At 49.0% G+C, this 26,354-nt stretch overlaps 1 protein-coding gene across 5 annotated transcripts in view; it reads left to right on the plus strand.

Moving 5' to 3' along the window:
- Positions 1–26,354, plus strand: part of ACACB (acetyl-CoA carboxylase beta) — a 118,413-nt gene that overhangs the window by 34,804 nt on the left and 57,255 nt on the right. For 4 of the 5 annotated variants that reach the window (XM_070516234.1, XM_014867781.3, XM_070516235.1 and 1 more), the window contains exons 3-12: positions 10,893–11,025; positions 13,885–14,023; positions 16,901–17,010; positions 17,223–17,304; positions 18,411–18,509; positions 19,508–19,617; positions 19,720–19,830; positions 22,993–23,202; positions 23,459–23,629; positions 25,600–25,761. In XM_070516234.1, coding sequence (XP_070372335.1) covers positions 10,893–11,025; positions 13,885–14,023; positions 16,901–17,010; positions 17,223–17,304; positions 18,411–18,509; positions 19,508–19,617; positions 19,720–19,830; positions 22,993–23,202; positions 23,459–23,629; positions 25,600–25,761 — 1,327 coding nt within the window. Of the gene's footprint in view, positions 1–330; positions 610–10,892; positions 11,026–13,884; positions 14,024–16,900; positions 17,011–17,222; positions 17,305–18,410; positions 18,510–19,507; positions 19,618–19,719; positions 19,831–22,992; positions 23,203–23,458; positions 23,630–25,599; positions 25,762–26,354 lie in introns of those variants that run through there. The other variant, XM_014867782.3, reaches the window with a different exon arrangement.

Here is a 26,354-nt window from a genome sequence, read left to right on the forward strand (position 1 = left end):
GGGTATGTATGGAAGCACTTAGGTAACGGGGTTTTCTGCAGCTGTCAGCGTGTAGGGGAGCCTGTCCTAGAACTCTTCCACTCCGGGCAGGGAGCTGGGGAGGAAGTAGCCCAGGGTTTAAGACTCGGGCGGCTCTCGCCCGCCCGGCGCCCAAGGTCAGCGGTGCCTCTGGGATTGGCGGGTCCGGGAGGCGGGACCCGGTCTGGGAGATGGCGGGGTCCTGATCCCGGACTAGGGACTGGAGGCGGGGCCACGTCAGGGGCCGGGACCCTTGTGGGAGGCGGGGTCCGTTTGGGTTGGGGGCGGGGCCTGGGCGGGCGTGTCCATCCTGGGCACTTGCGCGATGGGTGCGTTTCGGGATGGAGGAAGCGCAGCGCCAAGTTGGGGCCTGCAGGCTGCTGCACAACCCAGCCCGGGGCGCTCTAGGACGGTGCCTCCTCTCCCCGGTCACGATCCGGCTGTCCTGCTGGGCCCCGGGACCAGGGTCCGCTTCAGGGGTTAGGTGGTGCATGCTCGGCATCCCAGCAGGACCCCGGTGGGATGGGCCGGTGGGGTGGTCAACATGAGCCCTGCCGAGTGCAAGGTCTGTTTCCCTGATCGCAAAGTCAGGTAAGTAAGCCTGCAATTTTAATGACCGTTGAGTTCTCTTTAACTTCTGCAGCACGACGCCCCCTCCGCCTTCGGTGAAGACAAGCTGTGTGTCCTCTTAGCACCGCCCCCTCTTCCCCGCCCCCACCCAAAGAAATGCAGGCTTCAGGTTGGCGGCTGGGGAGGTGGAGCCCGCCTGGCGAACTCTAGCTGCCTCGGTGGTTGAAGCGGCGGCTGGATTGGGCAGTGATGCTGACTGGAGGAGGGCGCTCAGGAGCACAGGTGCCTCAAGGTGGACCGGTTGGCGGGGGCTCGGCTTTCCCCCTCTTCGTCCTCTTGGCCTTGATAAAGGTGATGACACGGCAGGTGTTTTTGAAGCCTAGTGGTTGGGAAGCCGGGGCGACTCTACGTGCACCTGAGCAGCCATCACCTTTAGGGTTATCTTCTGAACAGGTTCGTGTAGGCATTTCTGTGCCGAGCGCTTCTTAGCCCAACCTGCTTGATTTCATTTCTTTTCTTGTCATTTGATTGATTGCATTTTAAACAATTACCAAAATGATGCTATGTTTGTTGTTGAAAATTCAGAAAATTATAGATAAACAAAAAGGAGGAACAAAAATCAGCCTTAACCGCCCCCCCCCCCCACACACACACACAATGTGATCTTTATTAACGCTTGCTGTATATCCTTGCAGCCTTTTTTTTTTGGTGCAGATATGTCTTAACTTATAAACTTGAGTCATACACAGCGTATTGTGTTATAACTTGCTTTTTCAGTGGACGTGACGTTTTCTACCACTGGACTCAGCAGACTGTGGCCCGCGGCCTGTTTTTGTATGGCCTGTAAACAAAAAATGGTTTTGAACTTTTAAATGGTTGAAAAAAAATTACAGAAGAATCTTGTTTGGTGGCATGTGAAAATTACATGTAGTTCACATTTCAGTGCCCACAAATAAAGCTTTATTGGAACGGTTTCGCTCGTTGTTTACGAGTTGCCTATGGCTGCTTTCTTGCTTCAAGGGCACAGTGAAGTAGTGGGACAGAGACTGTCTGGACCATAAAACCTAAAGTATCGACTATCTGGTCCTTTATAGAAAACATTGCCAACCTTTGATCTACAGCATCCTTTTTACTGGGTCCGTAGTGTTCCTTTAAACAGATGCACCTTAAAATGTATGAGCAATCCCCTATAAATAGTGGGTATTTGGGCTATTTTTCCTTTTTTGCTATTATAACCAGCACGGTGAGGTGTTGTAGCAGTCTCTGCCTCCATCCTTTGCTCCTTTCTCAGGGTATATTTACCCAGTCCATAAACATTCCCTGTGCATTTCCTATGTGTAAGGCCTGTGTCTGGGAGGCGGAAAGGACACAAAGATGTTTGGGAATCGTGACCTTGGTCTCTAGGAGCCTGACCCAGTTGGGGAGCCAGATGTTTTCTCGGTAATTCAAATTCAAGGCTCCCGAGTGCAGTACTGGTACCCGCTCCCGTTCCTGGCGGCTTTGTGTGCCCGGCTGTGTTTGCAACACCGCCTTGCGGCACTAAGTGGGTGTCTTCATCCCCATTGTAAGAACTGAGGCTCTTGTTGCTGGTGCCAGCATCACCAGGTTCACCCTCGGGCTGTTGCCGAAACGGCTCCCTAGGCCGCAGGTTCACAACCTGCTCAAATAGACTCCTTCAGAAAGGAGAGGCCTTTCCTAACGCTGGACTAGTAGGAGACTAAAGGACTTGGCTGGTAACGTTACTGTGGCTTGTGAGCATGCCAGGGAGTGAGGACTCATGGAGCCAGATGGCCTCAGCTGTGGTTTAGTTTCTCTGGTGGGTGGTTCAGAGAGGGCAAGACAGATGTCCCACACGTGCGGCCAGCCCTCCAGGATGGGGGCTTGCCTTCCAGTTCTCGGGTCCTTCCACAGAGGAGACCAGCAGAGTCTTCAAGGGGCCCTTCTTGGGGCGCTCAGGGCGTGTCTGAGTTAAGGGCTTGCTGAGGGGCGGGGTCCTGGGTTTGGATCCGGGTCTTTCTCATGTACTGTCTTTCCCGGAGCACAGAGCTCAAGTTTCTTCCACATTTCCAGCCCTAATCTAACTCCTCTGGCAGAAGCACTCAAGTTCTGGAGTGCCCAAAGCAGGCCACGTGGTTGACAAAGGGCACGTTTTGTTCTGATCTATAAAGCTATTTACCCGGAAAGTTTAACATATAACTCTTGAATCACATTTAATTGTACATTTTAATCCCAAATAATACCTTTCACAAACCATTTTATTCCAAAAGAATAAACTTGCAAGAAATTGGAATTGTCCCAGCAAGTGCAGGCCGTGTGGTCACCATTTTTATAATAAGATGAAGATGCTTTCTTGGGTCATTGATGGTGCCTCTCTTAGCTTAGAGTTGCTAAAAAGATGGAGTTAGCACAACTCTGCCACTGAGCTCTGTGACCTGGAGCACATGGCATCATCCCTTTGACCCTCAGTTTACTCCTCTGTCAATGGGGCTGATCCTAATAGGCCTTGCCAGGGTTCTTGAGACTGTTCACTGCTAGACCCCAGCACTGGGGAGGTGCTAGCCTCGAGTGCCATCCCAGGTCAGCACAAACGTTTGCACAATTGATAATAGTGACGACAGAGCTCTCTTATGAAAGAGGACCTCTGAGGTGAGAGGCATTTGGGATCCTGTCCTGACACCTGCAGCATGTCCTAAGGAGCCATAATGAATAGGAAGGCAAGTTGCCACATGCTGACTAGAGTCCTTCCGAGTGGGAACAGGGCCAGAGTGCAGGGAACGGAGAAATGAATGTGGGTCGGAGTGGTTGGAGAAGGGCTTCTTGGAGACTTGAGTTGAATGGAATGAAGAAAAGTTGGGGAGAGGGAGGCAGAAGAATCTGGTCCTCAGGGAGCCCCACAATCCCCATTATGAGTGACGTCACTGCCATGGGACATCTACTCAGAACAGAGGCCTATGTCAAATGTTGCCTTGTCACAATGTTGGTAGTTGATCTGTTCAATTTCCCACCCCTGCCTGCGCATTAGAATTTCCGGGGGGCGCTTTTGGAAAATGTAGATGCCGGGGCACACCCCGTCCAATCCCGCACGCCCTGGGGATGCTGATTAATTTCTCTGGGTGGGGCCCGGGCATCAATATTTTGTAAAGCTCCTCATGTGATGGAGTGTACAGTTGGGGCTGAAGACTGCTGCCTCACTCAGAGTTCCAAACTGTTTTTGTAAAGGGCCAGATAGTAAATGTTTTTGGCTTTGTGGCCATATGGTGTCTGCCACAGCTACTCAGAACTGCTGTTTACTGCACCAGCAGCTAGAGATGATGCGTAATCGAATGGACCTGACTGTATTCCAGTCACGCTTTATTCGCAGACACTGAAATTTGAATGTCATATAATTTTCACGTGTCACAAAATATGAGTCTTTTGAATTTTTTCAACCATTTAAAAACGTGAAAACCATAATTAGTTTGTGGGAGGTAGGAAAACAGGTGGTAGACTGGATTTGGCTCTTAGGCCCTAGTTTGCTGACCCCTGGCGTAGCCTAAGTGGCCATCCTAGGAGGCACTGACGGAGTGAGTGGCCTGAGAGGTTCCCAAGGGTCCATTTAGCTGGGAGCCTACAGATGAGTTTAGAGGGAGCAGCCTTTACTGGGCTGTACAATGTTCTTTCTTGCTTGGTGATAATATTAAGGCCTTACTTCCATCAGGTTAGCAGCTCTCAGCGATTACCATCCCCATTTTACAAAAGAAAAGAAAGGCTAAGGGACTTAAGGGTGGTTAAAGCCAGGGTCCTAGGCCCGTGGTCTCACACTGGGGCTCTTTTAGCGGCTGCCCTGCTGAGAGGCACCTGAGCTATAGCTCTTCCTGCAGGCCAGGCCCAGAGCTGAACCCTGGGCTCATGGTCCGTGAGGCAGATACTGTTAATATTATTAATATTTTCATCCTATGAGGGAACCGAGACACAGAGTACTCAAGCAACTTTCCCAAGATTGCACAGGTCATAAGTCGTGGATTATGGATTCCAAGCCTGGGAGGATGGCTCTAGTCTAGCAGGGTTTCCCAGCTGTGGCACAGCTCACGTTGGGGCTGTGTCATTCTTTGTGGTAGGGGCTGTCCTGTGCATTGCAGGATGCAACGTGGCATCCCTGGCCTGTACCCATGAGATGCCAGCAGGACACCACAAGTTGTGACAACCAAGATGCCTGCAGACATGGCCATCTGTCCCCAGGGGAGCCAGACTGCCCCCAGTTGAGAACCCTGCCTTACACATATTGCCTCTCAAATGGAAATGCTTGGTTTTTGGGTTTTTGGGGTTTTTTGGTGAGGAAGATTGGCCCTGAGCTAACATCTGTGCCAGTCTGCCTCTATTTTGTATGTGGGACACCACCACAGCATGGCTTGTTGAGCAGTGTGTAGGTCTGTGCCCAGGATCCGAACCTGTGAACCCTGGGCCACTGAAGCAGAACATGTGGACTTAACCACTATGCCACCGGCCTAGCCCCTAAGTGCCTGTTTTTTAAAGTGCAGACAATAGAGGTACTTCCATTTATGGCGGGTATCTGTCTGCCTCAAAATTAAATTCTAGGGGTCAGATAGAGTCAGATTGGAAACCCAGCTCTGCCACTTGCCAACTGCGTGACTTGAGGTCAGTGGGCCTCTCTGAGCCTCAGTTTCCTCATCGTGAGCAGGAGATGATGGGCTCGCCTGCACAGGGCTGTGGGATTCAGTGGGAAGCCCCCTGTGCCCCGTCCGCAGTGACACTTGAGAATGTTTATTCCCTCCCTCCCAGTGCACTTCTGCCTGGGCTTGTGCCTGACGAACTGACGGTGTTTGGTGTTTCGCTGCCAGCTCTGTCGAGTAAGTAGGTTGCACCTGAAGCCATCTCGAAAGCCACCATGGAATATTTCAGCCTCCGCACTTGCCTTGGAGCAAATGCAGGCTGAAGGTCAGCCCTGCAGAGCGATTTTTGGTTGGCCTCCAATTTGTCAAAAGCAAATAAAAATAGCCACCAGTCTGGAGACTGGGCCTGAAACAAGGCCACTCCGGCAGCATTCTGTGTTCACCCACCAATTTGTTGTGATGGGTTTATGACCTGCCTGATGGAGGGTTCTGTCAACAGTTTTGAAATAAAAATGGTGACCGTGAATGGTTTCTCCCAGCCCATAACATGGTGTTTTTCTAGTGGTTGCATTTTTCGCATTGCACCTTAGGTCAAACTGCTAGAGTCTTAATGTTTGTGTGCATGGAAATGGGATGTCTCAGACTTCCTGAGGCCAACGGATCAAGCCACCAGTCAGGGAAGGCTGTGGACAGAAAGGGAGGGTGGACGGATGGGAGCAGGCCCTGCGCAGAGGGCCCTGGCTGATGCCTTTCCTGGTGAGGTTGGCAGATCAGCAGCCCCTCATTCTCTTGGCATAGTGGCACTGAAATAATAATAGATAATTTCCTGTGTGCCGGGCGCCATCTTTTACTTTGAATGTGTTAACTAATTTAATCCTCACAACCCGAGGAGGTCCGTGTTCTTCTCGTCATTTTATAGGTGAGGAAACTGAGTGCCTTACTCAGGGGGTACCGGAATGGCCACGGCTTGCAGCATCTCTGTTACAGAATTAACAGCCCTTTTTCTTATTGAAAATAATATGTCATTGCAGAAAATTTACCAAATATAGGCAAAGAGGAGAAAACAGAAACCAGCCATAATTCAACTCCTCTGAGATAACTGCTGTTAACATTTTGGGGTCTGTTTCCCTAGGTGAGGGGCCTGCAAATTAGGGCCCTTAGGCCGAATCGGCCTGTTTTTGTAAAGAAATAAAATTCTTAAAAACAAACAGAAGGGGTTGGCTTGAGTTAAGTTCACATGTTTGGCTTCAGCGGCCTGGGGTTCGCCAGTTCGGATCCTGGGTGTGGACCTACGCACCGCATATCAAGCCATGGTGTGGCAGACATCCCACATAGAAAGAAGAGGAATATAGGCACAGATGTTAGCTCAGGGCCAGTCTTCCTCAGCAAAAAGGGGAGGATTGCGGCTGGCCCTGTGGCTGAATGGTTAAGTTTGTGCACTTTGCTTCAGTGGCCCAGGGTTTCACCGGTTCAGATCCTGGGCGCAGACATGGCACTGCTCATCAAGCCACGCTGAGGCGGTGTCCCACATGCCACAACTAGAAGGACCCACAACTAAAATATGCAACTATGTACTGGGGGGCTTTGGGGAGAAAAAGCAGAAAAAAAAAAAGATTGGCAACAGTTGTTAGCTCAGGTGCCAATCTTAAAAAAAAAAAAAAGAGGAGGAGGATTGGTGACAGATGTTAGCTCAGGACTAATCTTCCTCAGAAAACAAACAAACAAACAAAACCCAGAACGACTTGCTGGTTAATAGAATGTAATTATGGTAAAAGCCCTGTTCACATTTGCAAGATGGTTTCCACCTTCCCGAGTCCCCTTCTAAGGCCTGTTTTGTTTCAGCAGTTCCATCCTAGGAGGTTTTAGAAGAAAAGCTGTTTGCAACTCCTGGGAGGCAGCGAGGCCATGTCAAGGGCCAGAAATAGTTTGTTTACTTGTCTGTTCATTTGGGCACCGTGCGTGAGGCCAGTTGAACAGAGAAAGTCTCAGCTGAAAATACGTATCCTATTGTGGCCTATGCACACGATGGGCGCCTGTCACTCGTCCCTCTGTCTTCCCCTGGCCTGGAAGCCCGTGTCTTCATTTCTGATAAGCAGAGCCTTTGGGGACCCACACCGTGAAGCGGGGGCAGACTGGAGGTCCGCAGGCTTTTCCCATGGGAAGCTGTAGTGGACACACAGACTTTCTACAGCAGAAAACTCCCAGACCTGAAAGAGCCCCATGCCTGCTGACCTGCTGGCTGACCCCCTTGCCTGCCTGGGCCTCGGGTTGCCCATCTGTAAAATGGAATTTCTCTTCTCCGACTGCCCATTTGCTTCCAGCTTTGCTATTTCCTGCTCAGACAATAGATGATGGCATGTTGGTGGTGTTCCTCATGATCCATCAGTTCTTCAGCAAACTTTTGGTCCGCTGAACCCACTTGGCCCCCGGCCTCCCGAGATGCCTGATGACGCAGTTGCTGGACACACCTCTGGGGCATTAACCTCTAACCTGGTTCCCTGCAGGCGGCTCTCCGCCTGAATTCCCCGTTGCCGGCTTAAGAGCGTGGACTGGATGTGCGTGCCTGATTTGACTCCTGTCTAAATCCCACCAAACACATTTTTTTTTAAAGCAATAGAAGCCCGTCAGCTCTGGGAGCACAGGAGGGTAGATTGGCAGCAACGTTCTGGAAGCTGGGAAGCTGTTGGACGAGTGGTGACTGGCTTAGCAGAACCAAGAGGGCTGAGTCGTAGAGCAGCAGGGAGGCAAGCTGAGAACCTACCGGATGTGCAGCCCAGAAGGTGCAGGGACCGGCAGCATCAGGTGCCTCTGCAACTGGCGGGTGAAGGGGCAGTGAACAGGGGTACCAAAATAAGAGGATTGGGTAAAGACGCCCGGATCCCCTCCCCTGCTCTGTGTGGCTGGCAGCTGCCCACTTCCGCTCAGCGTGGTTCTGGATATGAACCGCCATCCAGCAGAAGGCAGGCGTTTGTCCGTTTGTCCTCTGGAGGGAAAAGCAGAGAGTCTGGGTACTGGGGACCAACAGGCACAGTGTAGGTGTGGGACCCATATCCCTAACAGGTGGTGTTCAGCTGTGTGGATGCTGAATCCTGGAACCTGCCCCCCAGAGCAGTCCCAGTTGTTACTCCTCCATGTCTCTCCCCCCAGGTGCCCGGCCAACCTTTATCCTCCAGGCAGAAGACCTGGAGACTTCTCCCAGGGAAATTGGACCAGCGAGGGAGGAAGACTCTAAAGATACTTGGGATTCCCCAACACACAACCCTGCCAGATCACCTTGCATTGAGCTCGGGGCTCACTGGCCTTACGACATGCCCGGTACTTCTCATCAGGCCTTTAGTTCACGCTCTTGGGCACGAGGGAGTGACCGAGGCTTACCAAACATTTAGGTACAGTTTATGATATGGAAAGCAGGCCCCAAACAAAGGGATACAGGAAACTTGGAAGAAACAGAAGCCCTGCCAGGAGCAGAGAACTTGGAAAAGCTCTCCTGAATACCCTCATCTGGCTCAGGGAGGGTGATGGAGAGGAATGGGATGCATAAAAAGGAACATCTGCAGAGCACAAGCAATCTTTTGGACGTTAAAGACACGATAGCAGAAGTGAAAAACTCCACTAAACAGTTAGAAGAGAAGGCCGCGGGAAACCCCCAGAAAGCAGAAGAAAAGAGAGAGAAAATAGGAGAGGGCAATGTCCATGAACTAGTGGGCCCATCCCAGAATTTCAACATCCAGACAATAGGACTTCTGATAAGAATAGAGGAAAAGGAGACAGGGACGTCATCAAGGAAACATTTGAAGACAGAGTCTTGGACATAATTTTCCAGATTGAAGGAGGCTGATGGATTCCCAGCCTCACTGATGGAAGCAGACACCTGTCTGAGCACATCCCTATGAAACTGTAGAATATGGAGGACAAAGAGAGGGTCCTGTAAGCTTTTGATGTGAAAAAAACAGGTCACCCACGAAAGGTCAAGGATCAGAACAGCTCTGGTTCTAGCATCTGTGGAAGCCACAAAACAATGCAATGAGGCTTCCAAAATTCTGAAGGAGAAGGTTTTCCCTTCTAGAATTCCATCCACGGCCAAACAATAGCGTCAAATGTGAGGGCAGAAGAAAGACAGTTTTAGAACATGCAAGGCTGCAAAACGTTTACTCCCCTGAACACCTTTTCTTAGAAAGCTGCCGAAGGATGTCTTCCACTGAAACAAGATAGTAAGCCAAAGAAGAGCAACACATAGGAGATGAGAAATAGAGATCCAGCCTAGAATCAAAGGGAATCTCCAAGGTGACAGTGATATGGGAGCCCCGTGCAGCAAGGAGCAGTACAGGCATGTTGAGGGCATCATCATCATGGGCCCTGCCATTGTACCGTCTTTTCGCTGGGATGAAACTACTGGAAGAGATGCCCCAGCCAAACAAGGGAGTCTACCGAGAAAGAGGGAGCCATGTGATCCCCCAAATTAGGGATCAAACCCCAAGGAAGGGCACAGGGAATCGTAAGGATGGCAGCAAAGGGAAGGCCCAGAATAATGGTTGTATGGGGGTCTAGAGAACAGCCAGCCCAGGTGAAAGGAGAGTAGAGACCTCCAGGAGGCAGTCACCGTGGAACATAAGGGAAGCGATCCGTTATCTTACATGGCTTGGGATGCTCTTAGGAGTGGGTTAAATTAACAACAGTTTCAAGGAAAACCAAGTAAATGAAAAAGTCACTAACTCCAGGGGGAAAAATAAAAAGAAAGGAAGGAAAATCTGGTATACCACAGTGCTCGTCTGTGAATAATGATCCCAGACTCATAAAACACCGAATACTGAATCTACCAGATTACCGTGTGCCTCTGTTGAGAGGCTGGGGGAAGCCGGCTGATGGGCTGGCGGAGAAAGGGCGCTAATTCCTCGTCTCTCAAGATGAGGCCATTGATGGTGTCTCAGATGGATGACTCACAGGATCTGTCCTCTGGTGTGGGGTTCTGGAAGAGGGGTGGAGCAAGGAACCTCTGTTTTGTTGTTATACATTCTTTTGGTTTGTTTGCAGTTTTAAAAAAAATTTTGATATATATACAGAAAAGTGCATGAAAGATATCAATACTGTTCAACAAGTCTAAGTTATTAGAGTGTGTGGGCTTTCTCCCTGATGATAAACTTCTCCCCCTGTTAGAAGCTTTTTAGTATTATTTCAGTTCCTAAATCAGGGGCATATAAAGTAAAAATTAATTTAAGGTGAAAAATCTAAACGTGCAGGGGCTGGCCCGGTGGCATAGTGGTTAAGTTCGCGTGCACCGCTTCTGCGGCCCGGGGTCTGTGGGTTCAGATCCCAGGTGCAGACTGCTCATGAAGTCTTGCTGTGGTGGCATCCAACATAAAGTAGAGGAAGATTGTCACAGATGTTAGCTCAGTGACAATCTTCCTCGAGCAAAAAGAGGAAGGTTGGCAACAGATGTTAGCTCAGGGCCAATCTTCCTCCCCCTGGAAAAAAAAAAAAATCTAAACGTGCAACTTGGGGCAGGTCAGAGGATCACTCCTGCATCATTCTTGCTCCAGCTTCTTGAGTGTCCTCGTGAAATGCTTAGTGCCCCTGGAGAGGGACTGCAGAGCAGAAGGGGTCTTGATGGGCTTTGGCTTCTCTGTTAATGTTGATTTCGTCCCTGGGCATCCCCGGCTTCCTCGCTCATTTGGGTCTGTCCTGTGCCCTCTGCAGGACCAGCATGTCCGGACTCTACCTGGTGAAGAGGGGCCGAGAACACCGGAAGCTGGACCTGCACAGAGACTTTACTGTGGCTTCCCCGGCTGAGTTTGTCACACGCTTTGGGGGGGATCGGGTCATTGAGAAGGTACGGATGGGGTCCTTGCATTCTGGGTGGGGCTGGGTGGGGACAAGGTGGAACTGCTCCTCCCAGCTGGGGGTGGGAGAACCAGCTTCAGGCCCACCCTTCCATGAGCACCTGCTAAGTGCTGGGTGCTGGACTTGGTGAGCTTTTCACCCCCACAATGGCCTGAAGCAGCACGGCCGCGACCCCCATTTCACAGAGGACGAGACTGAGGGCTCTGCGCAGGGTCGAGAGGCTCCCGCAAAGGACCCTGAGGTGCCTTGGTGCAAGGGGCTCTTCCTAGGTTATTGGGAGGGAAGCATAAGACACAGCCCTGCGCTCCTGAGGTTTACAGCTCCTTAGAAGAGAGAAGGGTCCTGGTGGTCTAGTGATTAAGATTCGGCGCTCTCACCACCAAGACCCAGGTTTGTTTCCCAGTCAGGGAACCACACCACTCGTATGTCGGCTGTCATACTGCGGCGGCTGCGTGTTGCTGCGATGCTGAAAGCTATGCCACTGATATTTCAGCTACCAGCAGGTCACCCATGGTGGACAGGTTTCAGTGGGGCTTCCAGACGAGACAGATTAGGAAGAAGGACCTGCCCACCCACTTCTGAAAAAATAGGCCATGGAAACCCTCTGAATAGAGCAGAGCATTGTCTGATAGAGCACCAGAAGGTGGGGAGATAGCACAGAAAGACCGGGTAGGGTTCCACTCTGCTGTCTACAGGCGCCCTGGGAGTCAGAATCCACTTGACCCAGTAACAACAAAGAGCAGAGGAGACCCGTGTACTAGAATGGCAGGAAAGAAAGGAAACAGCTAAAATTTGCCATTTATGCAGGCTTTTCACATCATTTCCCATTCTATCTGGCCAAGTCCCTGGCCACAGACTGGTTATTGCCATCGTATTCGCGGAGAAGCTAGGATTCAGAGATTTGGCCTTGGTTATCCAAAGCCAGTAGCTAGTGAGTGCTGGAGCCAGGATTTGAACCCAGGTCAGTTTGACTGGAAGGCCTTGTTCTTTTTCATTTTACTCCAAGGTGGTGGTGGTAATGGTAATAATAATAATGATAATGATAATAACAGTAACAGCAGTGGCAGCTGCCATTTATCGAGGGCCTGCTCTGGGCCAGGCATCCAGGTAACTGTGTTTACATCATCATATCTCATTTAATCCTCCCTCCAGCCCTGTCAGTGGGTATTATTTTACAGAGGAAACTGAGGCTTAGAGAGGCGAGGTGGCTTGTCCAGGTCTTAGAGCTGGTCAGCGGCGGAGCTGGGATGTGCTCCCCGGCCATGGGACTCCGGAGCCCAGGCCCTCGCCCCAGCGTCGTAAGTGCAGTATTGAGCGCTGGAGTCATACGGGCTCCCACACCTGACTGCCGCCAGACTTGCTGGCTGAAAATATGATTCCTCCACCTTATTTCAGACCCTGGGAGTTAGAATCTCCTGGGTGGGGATCCAGAAGCTGCATTTTTGCCGCACTCATCTAGGGACTGTGTTGCAGCCGGCCCAAGCGGTGGCCGGGGTTCGGCCCTCGGGAGCCGACAGGCTGGGGTGGCTGCCCAAGGCCTCAGCCCGGAGCCGCCCTCTGACTTTAGAGCCGACTATAGCTTGCCCTCTCCTGGACTTCTTGTGGGAAAGCCACAGCTATGGAGGCTGGAACAGCCAGCCTGCTGCAGCTGCCTTCTCCCCGGGCACTCCCAGAGTGTGCTAGAACCAATGGGGCCATTCGTAGTCCTTCCCTCATGACCAGCCCTTGCTTTGGGAATCAGACTGAGAAAGCCAAAGCCCAGCCATTTCGTCATCACTCCTCGGGGGACATTGTTGAAAGGGGAGAGGATGCTGAACCTGAGTAAGAAGTCTAGGGTCCATCTGTTGTGGCCGCTCACAGGACGTGACATCTGGGCTCAGTTTCCCCTCCTGTAAAATAGAGGCGATCACATCCCAAATCTCTAATGAGACTTGTCCTCCAGGGCTGTCATAAAGATTAGTCAGCAATGGAAGGGCCTTAAAATTATGGACTTGCTATGTAAGTTGAAACTTTGAAGCCATATACCTTGTTTTTTTTTAACTAGAAAACTAGAGCTTGGTTTTAGCTCTTAGAGACTAAGCTGGGAGTTGGCCAGTCTGAGCTCCTCATGTGGCATGAAGCTCAGAGAGGGAAGGGATCCATCTGTTACCACACAGCAAGTTCATGACACCAATGAGAACTGAAAACAGGACCCCTGTTGTTGCTCTCTGTTGTTGAGGATAGCCAGTATCACCGCCTTTCCTCATTATCAAATCTGGGACTTTTAACCTTGAGGATGCAGAGGGAGCCACAGTTCACAGCACAGGTCTGCCACTTACTAGCTGTACAACCTTGGGCAAGTGCCCTAACTCCTGAGTTTTAATGTCTTTAATCCCAAATAGGGTTAATAATACAATCTCTTTCAAAGTGCTGTTGTGAGGATGAAATGAAATAATGCACGTAAAATACATCGTGCTAAGGTCAGTACATCCTAAACACTCAAAAAATGTTAAAGGCAATCATAATGGTATAAAAGGAAGGAATCAAAAGTCATTCATCCATCCATCCATCCACTTATTCATCCGTCCATCCATCCAGTCATGCATCCATCCATCTTAACCATCCTTCCGTCCATCTACTTATTCATCCGTCCATCCATCCATGCGTCATTCCATTTGACCATCCATCCAATCATTCATTCATGCAGCCTGCGGTCTTTGAGCACCTGCTCTGTGTTGTAGAAATACAAAGTGACGTGCTCCAGGTACAGCGGGGGGCTCTGCCGTGGTGAGATGGACCCTGGCTTAGCGCGCAGCCTCCAGTGCAGGTCCATGTGCAGCTCCCACCCTTCCTCGTTTTCCCTGTCCAGGTGCTCATCGCCAACAATGGCATCGCCGCCGTGAAGTGCATGCGTTCCATCCGCAGGTGGGCCTACGAGATGTTCCGAAATGAGAGAGCCATCCGGTTTGTAGTCATGGTGACCCCAGAGGACCTGAAGGCCAACGCAGGTACCTGGGTCTTGACTTCCTCCCTCTGCCACACCTGGTCCTCACCTCCCCTCACCTCCTCCACTCCACCTGGGCAAGTCCATCCTGGACCTCAGATGGAGTCCCAGGGTACCTCTCATGAGCCCGTATTTATTTGCCCTTTTTTCTCTATTTAATTAAAATGTCTGCTGATAACAAGAGCTACCCATGTGCCTTATAAAAATGCAAATGATTAACATGCAAAGTGGAAATCTGATCTTTGAGAAATTTGGTGTGTCTTCTTCCAGATTTTTGTTTGTTGCAGGTGTATGTACTGTATTTCAATCATTGGCTCATTTTTCTCTTCATTGCCTATGTCTCTCAGCATAGATGAGTCTGTAAATAACTACTGGGCAATAGTTTCTCCCTGCTTTTTTCCCTGAGTGTTCTTATCAGATCTTTCTCCACACAGCAGCCAAACTGATCTTTTAAAAACAGGCCCTGGGGCTGGCCCGGTGGAGCAGCGGTTAAGTGCACACATTCCACTTCTCGGCGGCCTGGGGTTTGCCAGTTCAGATCCCAGCTGCAGACGTGGCACCGCTTGGCATGCCATGCTGTGGTAGGCATCCCACATGTAAAGTGGAGGAAGATGGGCACTGATGTTAGCTCAGGGCCAGGCTTCCTCAGCAAAAAAAAGAGGAGGACTGGCAGTAGTTAGCTCAGGGCTAATCCTCCTCAAATAAATAAATAAATAAATAAAAACAGGCCCCGTCAGCCCCCTCCTTAAATGCTTCAGAGGCTGCCGTGCTGTCTCTCGCAGCGGCTTCCCTAGCCCCCTGGGCCCTCCCTGAGTGCAGGCCCTGGGCTCTGCTCTGCACAGACACCGCCTCCTTCTTACTCCCAACAGTGAAGAGAGGTTTGATTGGTAGGTCCATTTTACAGATGAGACAGTCGAGCCTCAGGGACATAAATCACTTGCCCAGGGTCACACAAACCAGCATGCAATCCAGGCGGGATGGGAGCCTGGTCTGAGGCCCGAGCCTCATCCTGTGGGGTCTTCCATCCTGCTCAGACTGAAACTCCAGATCCTCGCTCGGGCCAGTTGAGGCCCCACGTGACTCGGCCCCTGCCCGCCTCCTGGCCTCAGCTCCTGCCTCTCATCCTCCATCCCCAGGTCCCAGTCACACTGGCCTCGTCGGCTCCAGGGCAGACCGTGCTCTTTCCTGTCACAGAGCCTTGGAGGTGCTGGGCCTTCTGCCGAGAGGGCTTTTCCCCGAAGCTCTTTGCAGAGCAGGCCTCCACCCCTCCCTCTGGCTCCCTCAGGGAGCCCTGGCGCTGACCACGGTCTGTAGTTATTGGGTTTCTTTTCTTGTTTATCTTCTCCAACATTAGAGTCAAACTTGATGAGGAGAAGGAGCTTGTCTGACTTCTCAGTTTATAATCTCTGGGACTCCCCAGTCACCATCACTTGCTTGTTTGATAAACATTGGAGGCAGGCCGGCCGGAAGGAACCATTACTGTCACGTTTCTTTCCGAATCTGCACTTAAAGTTCCACGTCTTTCCTTCTCGGATCTTAGAGAATTCCATAGGACCGATGTACTAACTCTTAGCTTCATGTTGAGTCTAACTTCTCACAGTTCAGAACACTGCCCAGTGCACATCCTCTGACATCATGCTTTGGCTTCGTTGATAAGTATTTTTTTAGGACATATTCCTAGAAGTGGAATTTATGGCTTAGAGAGCATGAATCTTTTAAAATCAAAACATTGTATTGTATTCAGCCTTAAAAAGGAAGGAATTGCTGTCACAAGCTGCAACTTGAGGACATTATGCTAAGTGTAATAAACCAGTCACAAAAAGACAAATACTGTATGATTCTGCTTATGTGAGGTCCCGGAGTAGTCAAATTCATAGAGACAGAAAGTAGAATGGGGGGGTGCCAGATGCTTGGGAGAGGGGAATGGACAATGACTGTTTAATGGGGACAGAGTTTCTGTTTTAAAAGATGAAAAAGTTCTGGAGATCTGTTGCACATCAATTCTTTTTTTGAGGAAGATTAGCCCTGAGCTAACTGCTGCCAATCCTCCTCTTTTTGCTGAGGAAGACTGGCCCTGAGCTAACATCATGCCCATCTTTCTCTACTTTATGTGTGGGACGCCTGCCACAGTATGGCCTGCCAAGCAGTGCCATGTCCGCACCCGGGATCCAAACCGGCGAACCCCGGGCCACCAAAGTGGAATGTGCGCACTTAACTGCTGCACCACCGGGCCGGTCCCACAACAATTTTAATATACTGAACACTACTGAATTGTACACTCAAAAAATGAATAAAATGTTAAATTTTATGTGTGTTTTTTCTACAATTAAAAACAAACCTTGGGGGGCCGGCAGGTGGCACAGCGGTTAAGTGCGCACGTTCCGCTTCTCGGCGGCCCAGGGTTCGCTGATTCGGATCCCGGGTGTGGACATGGCACCGCTTTGCACGCCACGCTGTGGTAGGCGTCCCACATATAAAGTAGAGGAAGATGGGCATGGATGTTAGCTCAAGGCCAGGGTTCCTCAGCAAAAAGAGGAGGATTGGCAGCAGAGCTCAGGGCTAATCTTCCTCAAAAATGCAAAACAAAACAAAAAAAGTTGCGTTATTTAATGTCAAAGCAATATTAAGGTAAACTTTAAATAGGGAATTTTTTAAAAACCCGTCTCTAATCCCACTATTCCTTCCTTCTTTTTTGCTCCCCTCCAAGCCTTGTCCTCATGCATGTGTATTTTCACGTAATTAGAATCATCTTCAGTTTCTTTCAAATCATTTTACGCGTTTGTCCATTGTCGCCCTAGAGTCTTCACGGTTGTCCTTTCACTGGCCGTACGTAGTCCTGCAGTCGTCTTCACACTCTCTTTTCTCTTCTGTTTAATTCCAGAGTATATCAAGATGGCAGATCAGTATGTCCCCGTCCCGGGAGGGCCCAACAACAACAATTATGCCAACGTGGAGCTGATCGTGGACATCGCCAAGAGAATCCCCGTGCAGGTAAGTGGGCTGGGACGCCCCAGTCTGCCCACAGGGGTTGATGCGCTGAGCTCTGGAACAACTTGCGTCCACTGTTTGGAAGGGGCAGAGGAGCCAGGTCCTCCAAGACTCTGAAATCCAGGGCCGGTAGGACCGAGCGAAGAACTTTGGGTGTGTGACGGGAAGTGGGTCCTGGAAGGGAGATCTTTGTTCATTCCTCTCTGTGTTTGCAGGCGGTGTGGGCTGGCTGGGGCCATGCTTCTGAAAACCCCAAACTTCCAGAGCTCCTGCGCAAGCACGAGATTGCTTTCTTAGGTAGAGTGTGTCTCCAGCAGATACGTGGGGACAGGGGTGTGGATGGGACACTCGGCGGGGTCAGATCCTCTTTCTAGAGCAGCCCTGTAAGCGGGGGTCAGTTGGATATTCCCACCTCACGCTTTCATTGTCAGGAGCAAGCGAGTCCAAGGGTGGGAAAGCACACTGTAGGTTAGCTAGCCCAGCGACGCAGGAGCCATTACTATGTTTACCATGGTGGGAGGATGTGGGGCAAGCAGAACCCTCTGCTAGGTTCTTGTTGGTACTGAGATCCCAGCCACGTTCAGATTTCTAACTAGATTTGGAGGTCACAGTTCTGATAAGGCCACACCTTTGCTTGGGCCTTGGGACCAGAGCCCCTCCTCTCTACTACAGGTTAGGTAAAATGAGAGTTATTGTCTGTGACATGTCTTTATTTCAGGATTTGTATTTGTATTTGTAAACTTTGTGCAAATATGCTGTCTGACATCCTTGTGTGGTTTAGGGGAACCATTTACCACAATAAATCCCTGTTGCCTCTCCTTCCCTCTGGGCCCGCAACACTGACTTGTGTATTTGAAGCAGCTCGGTGCAAATCAGCACCTTCTACTTCCCTGAGGGTCTGCCTGGTGACCTGTGCCACTGATGTTTTCTTTGTCCGTGGTCTCCGATCAGCTGTCACACGAGACTCTCATTTTTAACTCGTCTGGAGGTTGATGGTCCAGCTAAGGAGCTGGCAAACTATAGCCCACAGGCCAAATGCAGCCCACTGTCTGCTTTTATAAATAAAGTTTCATTGAAACATGGCCCTGCTCATTCATTTATGTGTTGCCTATGGCTTGTTATAGAAAAAGTTTGCTAACACGTGGTCTGATTTTTTTGAGGTGCTAGCTTGCCCCTTTGATCTACCTTTTTGCCGCACACCCCCCCCCCATAGGTTAGCTGGTAACTCAGACCAGATGTGTTGAAAGTTGACTGATGAAGTAGCCAACTAATAGATTTTTTTCTTCCTTGACTCGATGTTAAACTCGTTGAAAGCTGGGACTTTGTGCACTTGGTCAGTACTTGGCTGTGAGGGTCTTGTGGCTGACTCGAGTCTGCCTTCCCCTTTGTCCCGCCTCACTCAGGCCCTCCCAGTGAAGCCATGTGGGCCCTGGGAGATAAGATCGCCTCTACCATTGTGGCCCAGACGCTGCAGATTCCCACGCTGCCCTGGAGTGGAAGCGGTAAGATGACCTGACCTTCACTTTGGGGGGGGGGGGGTCTCCTCAGCCCAGTCTTGTAATGTGAGCAGAGGGGGTGACAGGAGTATGCTTTTTTAATTCTTTCATCTAAATTTTTAAAATTATTAAAGTGGTACAGTTTCATTGTAGACAGCTTAGAAAATATGAGAAGTACAAAAAAGAAATAGAAATCATCTGTAATCCTATGACCTAGTGTTGAACGTTTGTTGCGTTGTAGCTGTCCCTCCTTTTCTAGGCACATCCTCTGAAACGCCGGAGTTCTTATATTTACTAGTTTGTGGCTTGTTTTTTCTCACTAATCTTTCTGTGTCAATAAATACACCTTACAACATATAAAATGACTGCGTAGGACTATATCATACAGATAGACTGTAATTTACTTAACAATCTCTGTGGATATACATTTAGGTTGTTTCCAGTTATTGTTTTCTAATTTTGAAAATATTAAAAGTAATGGAGGCTTGATAATCTTGTAGCTAAATCTCTGTGTACATTTTAATCATTTCTTTAGGATAAATTCCTAAAAGTGGAATTTCTAGGATAAATGAAAAAATAAACAGGAAAATATCTCAGGAGTTTCCTATACAATTTGATTTTTCTCTAAAGATTGAATTTTAAATTTGGGGTGGAATGTTTGTTTTTGCTGTTTTTTTTTTTTTTTTTTTTAACCTTCACAGGGTTTTGGAAAGTAAGGATTCACACACGTATGACTCTGTGGGGTAGAATTGGGATTTTTTTGGATTTGGGTTAATATGATTGTTCTTGGTAGACTCAGTCTGACTTTCTTAAGCCTGGTTTCCCATTCAAGGTGGAGTCAGTCCTTAAGAAACTTAAAAGACACTGTGAGAAGCTGAGGAACGTGTCTGTATGCTGTTGGTCCCGAGGCCAGGTCTAGAGGGGCTGAGGAGCGGCCCGTGGTTTCTGTGTTGTGTGTGTCTCTGCCATCCTTAGGAGGATTCAGCTTTCTTGTGACTCTCCAGGTCTGACGGTGCAGTGGGCAGAAGACAATCTGCATCAGGGGAAAAGAATCAGCGTCCCGGAAGACGTTTATGATCAGGGTTGTGTGAAGGACGTAGATGAGGGCTTGGAGGTAAATGCGGAGCCAGGGGGCCCGGGCGCCAGAACCTCCTCATTGCCCTAGTGGTGGAAACTGTCTGACCTCTAAAGAGGCCTGTTTGTCCTTCACCCCCAGGCGGCAGAGAAAATCGGTTTTCCATTGATGATCAAAGCTTCTGAAGGTGGCGGAGGGAAAGGAATCCGGAAGGCGGAGAGCGCCGAGGACTTCCCTATCCTTTTCAGACAAGTGAGCTGGTCTTGCTGCATATTTTTCCGTGTCTTTGGGAGTTGTGTTTATTTAGTTGTTGGCCACCAGACTGTTTCCATTAGCGTTACTGTGTCACAGTCAAGAGGACATCTGTGGGAGCTGGAATGTCACTGTGTTGGGTTCTGAAGCAAATGCGTACATTTTCACTCCCAGAAGTCTACCGTTTGTCTTGATCTCGACACCACGTCCTTAGATGTTTAATTCCGTGAATCAGTGTGTCTGTCAGTGATTTCAGAGATAGAGGGTCAGAAAATCTGTCTGTGACTCTAATTGTCCATTGAGAGATGGGATATTTTATAAATCTTAGTAGTCTTGATGTTTTTAACATTTCTAGATGACTGATTTTTATTGTAGGAACTAAAGGTACATTTCTTATTTGTAGCTGGTTTTCCACTTTTAAAACATTATGCCTATTATTGGCAATGTTTTAAAAAATTTATGCTGACAATCTTCCCATTCTTTTTTTTTTTAAAGATTTTATTTTCCCTTCTTCTCCCCAAATCCCCCCAGTACATAGTTGTATATTTTAGTCATGGATCCTTCTAGTTGTGGCATGTGGGACGCTCCCTCAGCGTGGCATGATGAGTGGTGGCATGTCCACGCCCAGGATCTGAACCAGTGAAACCCTGGGCCACCAAAGCAGAGTGTGCAAACTTCACCACTCGGCCACGGGGCCGGCCCCACAATCGTCTCATTCTTAACCCAACTGTTTTAAAACGTCTTGGTTTTCTTCTAGCCCTTGTTTCCGTGTATGTTTTAAAGAGCTGCGTTCAGTGTACACAATATTTTGTTCTACATTTAAAACGTTCTAAATTGTAGGTCATGAACGTTTTTACCATGTCGTTCCAGTCTTTACAATTATTTTGATGATTGTACAATATACCTATATGACCGTAGTCTTATTTATCAAACTTTTCCTTTTTTGTTAAATGTTAAGCTTGTTTCCACTTTCATTATTATTATGAATAATGCTACTGTAGTATACTATGGTATTTAGTACTATAAGTAATGCTTAGCTTTTTTCCTTCTTCTGCATTATTTTCTTCGGGAAAGACCATGGGAGGAGATAGACTTAGTGAAATGTATGCGCTGTCCGTGTACTGGTGACTATATATCAGTAATTTGCTTTCTGAAGAGGTTTATTGATTATACAGCTGTGGGCAATGAAAGTGTTATATAAAGTAGTATTTTCACTACCTTGTGTCTCCATTGGGGGGTACTTGTTTGGGGATATTTTGGGGGAAGAATTTATATTTTCAGGAAAGTTGCAACCCTGGTAAGAGTCCCCATCTGCCCCTCACCCGGTCTCCCCCGCTGTTAACATCATCCATAACTACGCCATGTTTGTCTCAACTAAGAGATGAGCAGTGGGACATTTCTGGCAAGTAAGCCCCAGATTTGGTCGGCTCTCACCAGTTTTCCCCACTGATGTCTTCCTTCTGTTCCAGGATCCAGTCCTGGATCCCACGTTACATTTAGGGGTTGTATAAATTTTAAACCTTTTTCTTTCTCTTCTTAAAATAGACTTTACTTTTTAGAGCGGTTTCAACTTACAGCAAAATTGAGTGGGACACACAGAGTTCCTATAGACCCCGGGCGCCCACACACGCTCGATCTCTCCGAGGCCGCCTTCTTTTAATTACTTTTTACAACTACTTTTAATTCTTTTAATTCCTCATTAATTAATTAATGAATAAGAGCAATACGGAAATGTCCTTTTTTTTTTAAAGACTGGCACCTGAGCTAACAACTGTTGCCCATCTTCTTTTTTTTTTTTCTGCTTTTTCTCCCCAAAGCCCTCCAGTACATGGTTGTATATTTTAGTTGTGGGTCCTACTAGTTGTGGCATGTGGGACGCCACCTCAGCATGGCTTGATGAGCAGTGTCATGTCTGCGCCCAGGATCCGAACCAGCAAAACCCTGAGCCGCTGGAGTGGAATGCGGGAACTTAACCGCTCAGCCACGGGGCCGGCGCCTGGAAATGTTCTTAACGTAAAAATTCCAGCACTTCAGTGGTACGTTAAGAAGAAAAAAGGACGATTCCCTTTCCCCCATCACCTCCCAACCCCTCCCTGCTTCTCAGATGTAACCCCTGTTAGCAGTGGGGTTTCTTCCCAGTACTTTTATGGTGTGTACTTCTACATGCACGTTCATATAATTCTGTTCGATTATTTTTCACCTAAGTGGGCTCATATGGAATGAGCCCATGCAATATACCCATGCAATATACATGGGTATTATCACAGCTTTTTTTTTTTTTTCTTGGTTTGTCTTAGAAATCATTCCATGTGAAAACTTACTTTTCCGTCATCTTTCTTTAAGAATCTCTAGATGACATGCCTGTAAGACAATGCCTCTGAGCCATTCAAAGGGTGGGGCAGGTCTGTCCTTAGTATCCACCGTGGAGAGCTGGCTGAGCGAGTGCACTAAGTAGGAGGAAAAGAAAGCTACAGAGTTGTGTGTTTTGGTCCTATTTTCGTTTAAGGAAACATTCTCTGTGTGTGTATTACTGATCGTGTAGCAGAAAACCAGTTTGTACACCCACCTCTTAACAGCACATTAACTCTTAACCACATTAACTCTTAACAGTACGTAAACTCTTAACCAGTTTGTACCCAACTCTGAACAGTACATTATCTTCAGGAGAGGGGATCGTGGGGAAACTTCACTTTCTATGTTATGTATTTTGACAATGTTTGACTTAAAACAACAATGGGAATGTAATGTCTGTGAGAAAGGTAAAACAAAACTAAAAGATCAGGAGGCCAGCCCCTTGGCCGAGTGGTTAAGTTTGCGTGTTCTGCTTTGACGGCCTGGGGTTTCACCGGTTCGGATCCTGTGCACGGACATGGCAGCGCTGGTCAAGCCATGCTGAGGCGGTGTCCCACGTGCCACAACTAGAAGGACCCACAACTAAAAATACACAACTATGTACTGGGGGGCTTTGGGGAGAAGAAGAAGAAGAAAAAAAAAAGAACATTAGCAACAGATGTTAGCTCAGGTGCCAATCTTTAAAAAAAAAAAAAAAACTAAAAGATCAGCAAAATTGTGGATGGCACTGCTGTCGTTTCGTTCTCTTTGGAGAACTTTCTGCTCGGGTTCTGGTCCCCAAGAAAGAGCCAGTCTCTGTGCCTTCCCTAGGTGCAGAGCGAGATCCCGGGCTCCCCGGTCTTTCTCATGAAGCTGGCACAGCACGCCCGCCATCTGGAGGTCCAGATCCTTGCCGACCAGTACGGGAACGCCGTGTCTCTGTTTGGGCGAGACTGCTCCATCCAGCGGAGACATCAGAAGATCATCGAGGAGGCGCCAGCCACCATCGCCACGCCGGCCGTGTTCGAGTTCATGGAGCAGGTGGGCTCCGCAGAGCTCGGGGGGCAGCCGCGGGGGGGCTGTTGCAGCTCAGAGCCGGCAAGAGCTCCCTACAGTCTGGATTGCCAGAGTAGGGTGGCGTTCAGCCTCTCGTGGGTTTATTGGAGTAGTATCCATGAGGTCCCAAAGTAATTTGCACATGGCAGGTCCTCAGTCTGCATTTGGTGGGAGAATGAATGAGCTGCCATTAAAACGACTTGAGAAACCTCTGGAATCCCCTCGGTGTCTTTCCTTGCAGTGTGCCGTCCGCCTGGCCAAGACCGTGGGCTACGTGAGTGCAGGGACGGTTGAGTACCTCTACAGCCAGGACGGCAGCTTCCACTTCTTGGAGCTGAATCCCCGCCTGCAGGTGGAACACCCCTGCACAGAAATGATCGCTGATGTCAACCTGCCGGCCGCCCAGCTACAGGCGAGCAAACGAGCTCCAAGTCCTGGGGCTTTGTCCGCCCAGGGTGGGGCTCCCCGTCCTGCTCACGTTAGGCCTTCCTGCCCATCTCTTGGCCGCCTGGCCCTGCGAGTGACTGTTCTGAGGTGTGAGTCGCGCTGAGAGCCATGCAGGCTGAGAACCTTCCATGATGGGTTTGTCATCTTGGTCTGGCCATGTAGTCCTTTGAGAAACTGGCGAAAGCCTTGGACCTTCTCACTGGAAAAATGTATTTTGTATAATTTCAATGCATTTGTGGACCCCCTGATTTCATAGACCTGGAGAAGTATTTCTCAACCTTTTGTTCATTATTGCCCCCTTAAGGAGCCCTTTTAGACATTTCTTTCCTCTAATTTCTCCCACAAGCAATTTGAATATCACAGATATACTGTACCTATTTGGATACTGTAGATATATCTGTGCTTTATACATACAGAGAGTAAGACTTTTTTCACCTCCAAGAGGACCTCTTTGCCCCCTTGGGGGCAGTATCCCCCGCCTTGAGACTCATGACCCAGAGTCAGAAACTCTTGCGTTAATGGGAATGCTTCAATTTTTTTATTAGTGTTTCCTTCCTTCCTTCTCTTTCTTTCTTCCTTCCATCACCAGAATTTTTATCTGTTTATTTCTTTTAGCTTGAAAATTTTCAGAAAAGCTGTAAGAATAACACAACTAACACCCGTACCCTCCACCTTGAGCCCCAGTTGTTGGCGTCTCAGCCAACATCGCAGCTTTCTCTCTCTCTAGTTGTGTATTTGTATAATTTTTTTTTTGGGCTCAACCTTTTGAGAGATGTTTTGATTTGAGCCTTCATCCCACTTTGCCTCTAAATACTCGAGTATAAGGACCTGCTGAGAACAAGATCATTCCAGTACAACAACACAATGAAATTACGACACAGGAAACACAGCATCAACGCCACCTCTTATCTATGTGCTGTTGCTGTCCACAGTAAAATCGTCCCAGTTGTCCCTAATTTCTAGCTATTTTTGTTGGGCTTTTTTTTTTTTTTAAAGATTGGCACCCAAGCTAACAACTGTTGCCAATCTTCTTTTTTTCTTTTTCTGCTTTTTCTCCCCAAATCCCCCCAGTACATAGTTGTATATTTTAGTTGTGGGTCCTTCTAGTTGTGGCATATGGGATGCTGCCTCAGCGTGGCCTGATGGGTGGCACCATGTCCACGCCCAGAATCCGAACCGGCGAAACCCTGGGCCACTGCAGCGGAGCGCACAAACTCACTTGGCCATGGACCGGCCCCTGTTGGTTTGTTTTTTAAATCCAGGATCCAGTCGAGGACCACGCATTCCCTTTCCTTGTCATGTCTCCTTAGTCTCTAATCGGGAACCGTTCCTCAGTCTTTTCCTTCCGGTCTTGACATTGGCCTTTGTGAAGAGTTCAGGCAGAATGTCCCTCGGTTTGGAGCTGTCTGATTGTTTCTTCCCGATGAGAGTCACTTAAGCGTTGTGGCAGACCGTTACACCCGTCATGTTGGGTCCTTTTCCGTGTGCCCCATCAGAAGAGACAGCCTGTTAAACTGGTTAAGCTGCTGTTCATCGTTGTCTGCTTTTCACTCATTGTTCTAGTCCAGCTTTCCCTGCGTCCTTCGCCATTCCTTGAACTCTGCAGCTGGACCCTTAGCTTCTCATTTTCCATAGCACTAAGCATCAGTAACTTTTATCTGATGCACTTATTTTCCTGTTTTGTGGTGTTTTATGAATACTGCTGCTTTTCCCAACAACCCTCTTTGCTCCGTTGGGGCAGAGCGAAGCCTTTTGCCTTTTCCTTTCTTTGCCCCACCTGCCACCATGTAGCAGTGTTGCCTATACAGTGGGCGCTCGGTGGGTCTGGAATCATTCGCTGCCCCCTCCCTCCATCGCATCTAGCACTGTGCTCCATGGTAGGGGCCGGGGTTCTAGTGGGACTGACAGTCTGTGGGACGGACTTCTTGATTTCAGATCGCCATGGGCGTGCCACTGCACCGGCTGAAGGACATCCGGCTTCTGTATGGAGAGTCACCATGGGGGGTGACACCCATTTCTTTTGAAACCCCTTCCAACCCTCCCCTCGCCCGAGGCCACGTCATTGCGGCCAGAATCACCAGTGAAAACCCAGATGAGGCAAGTTGTGGGGGCCCCCTGTGCTTCTGCCATCTTCAGTCTCCCAGTGTGCCTTGGACAAGACGCCCAGGGTTGTTGGTTTACAGGCGAACAAACAGGTGCGGGCAGGGACAGGGTTTATTGGCATGTAGTGTGTGCCAGGCAAAGGACAGGGCCCTTCATGCATCCCACTGCTCGCTCACACAGCACCGCCGCTGCTGGGCATCATTACCCTGCATTTCAGCTCAGGGGGTTGGGGTGACCTGTCTACCACCCAGCCTGGGACCTGCTGAGGCCGTGGCCGAGCCTCCTCAGTGGGCTCTAAAGCACATGTCCATCTTTGGGTTGCGCAGCCAGGCTTAGAGCCCGGGTCCTTGGATTTCTGGCCCCATGAACTTTTTACTACAACATAATGCAGTCTGGCCCATTGTAAGGAGTCCCTTGGTGACTTGTTCTTAATTGTGCCTTAAAAAACCAACCAGCTGGTGTCTGTCGCAGTTTACATGCTTACTAATGGTTGATTGTTACATAATCCCCATCATCTACCGCAACTTAATTATATAGTGATTATATTCAAGAACCTTGGGGTGAGAGAGGTTTGTTTTTTACCCTCC

The sequence above is a fragment of the Equus asinus genome, chromosome 8 (assembly GCF_041296235.1).
Source record: "Equus asinus isolate D_3611 breed Donkey chromosome 8, EquAss-T2T_v2, whole genome shotgun sequence".
In the NCBI taxonomy this organism is placed as follows: Eukaryota; Metazoa; Chordata; class Mammalia; order Perissodactyla; family Equidae; genus Equus; species Equus asinus.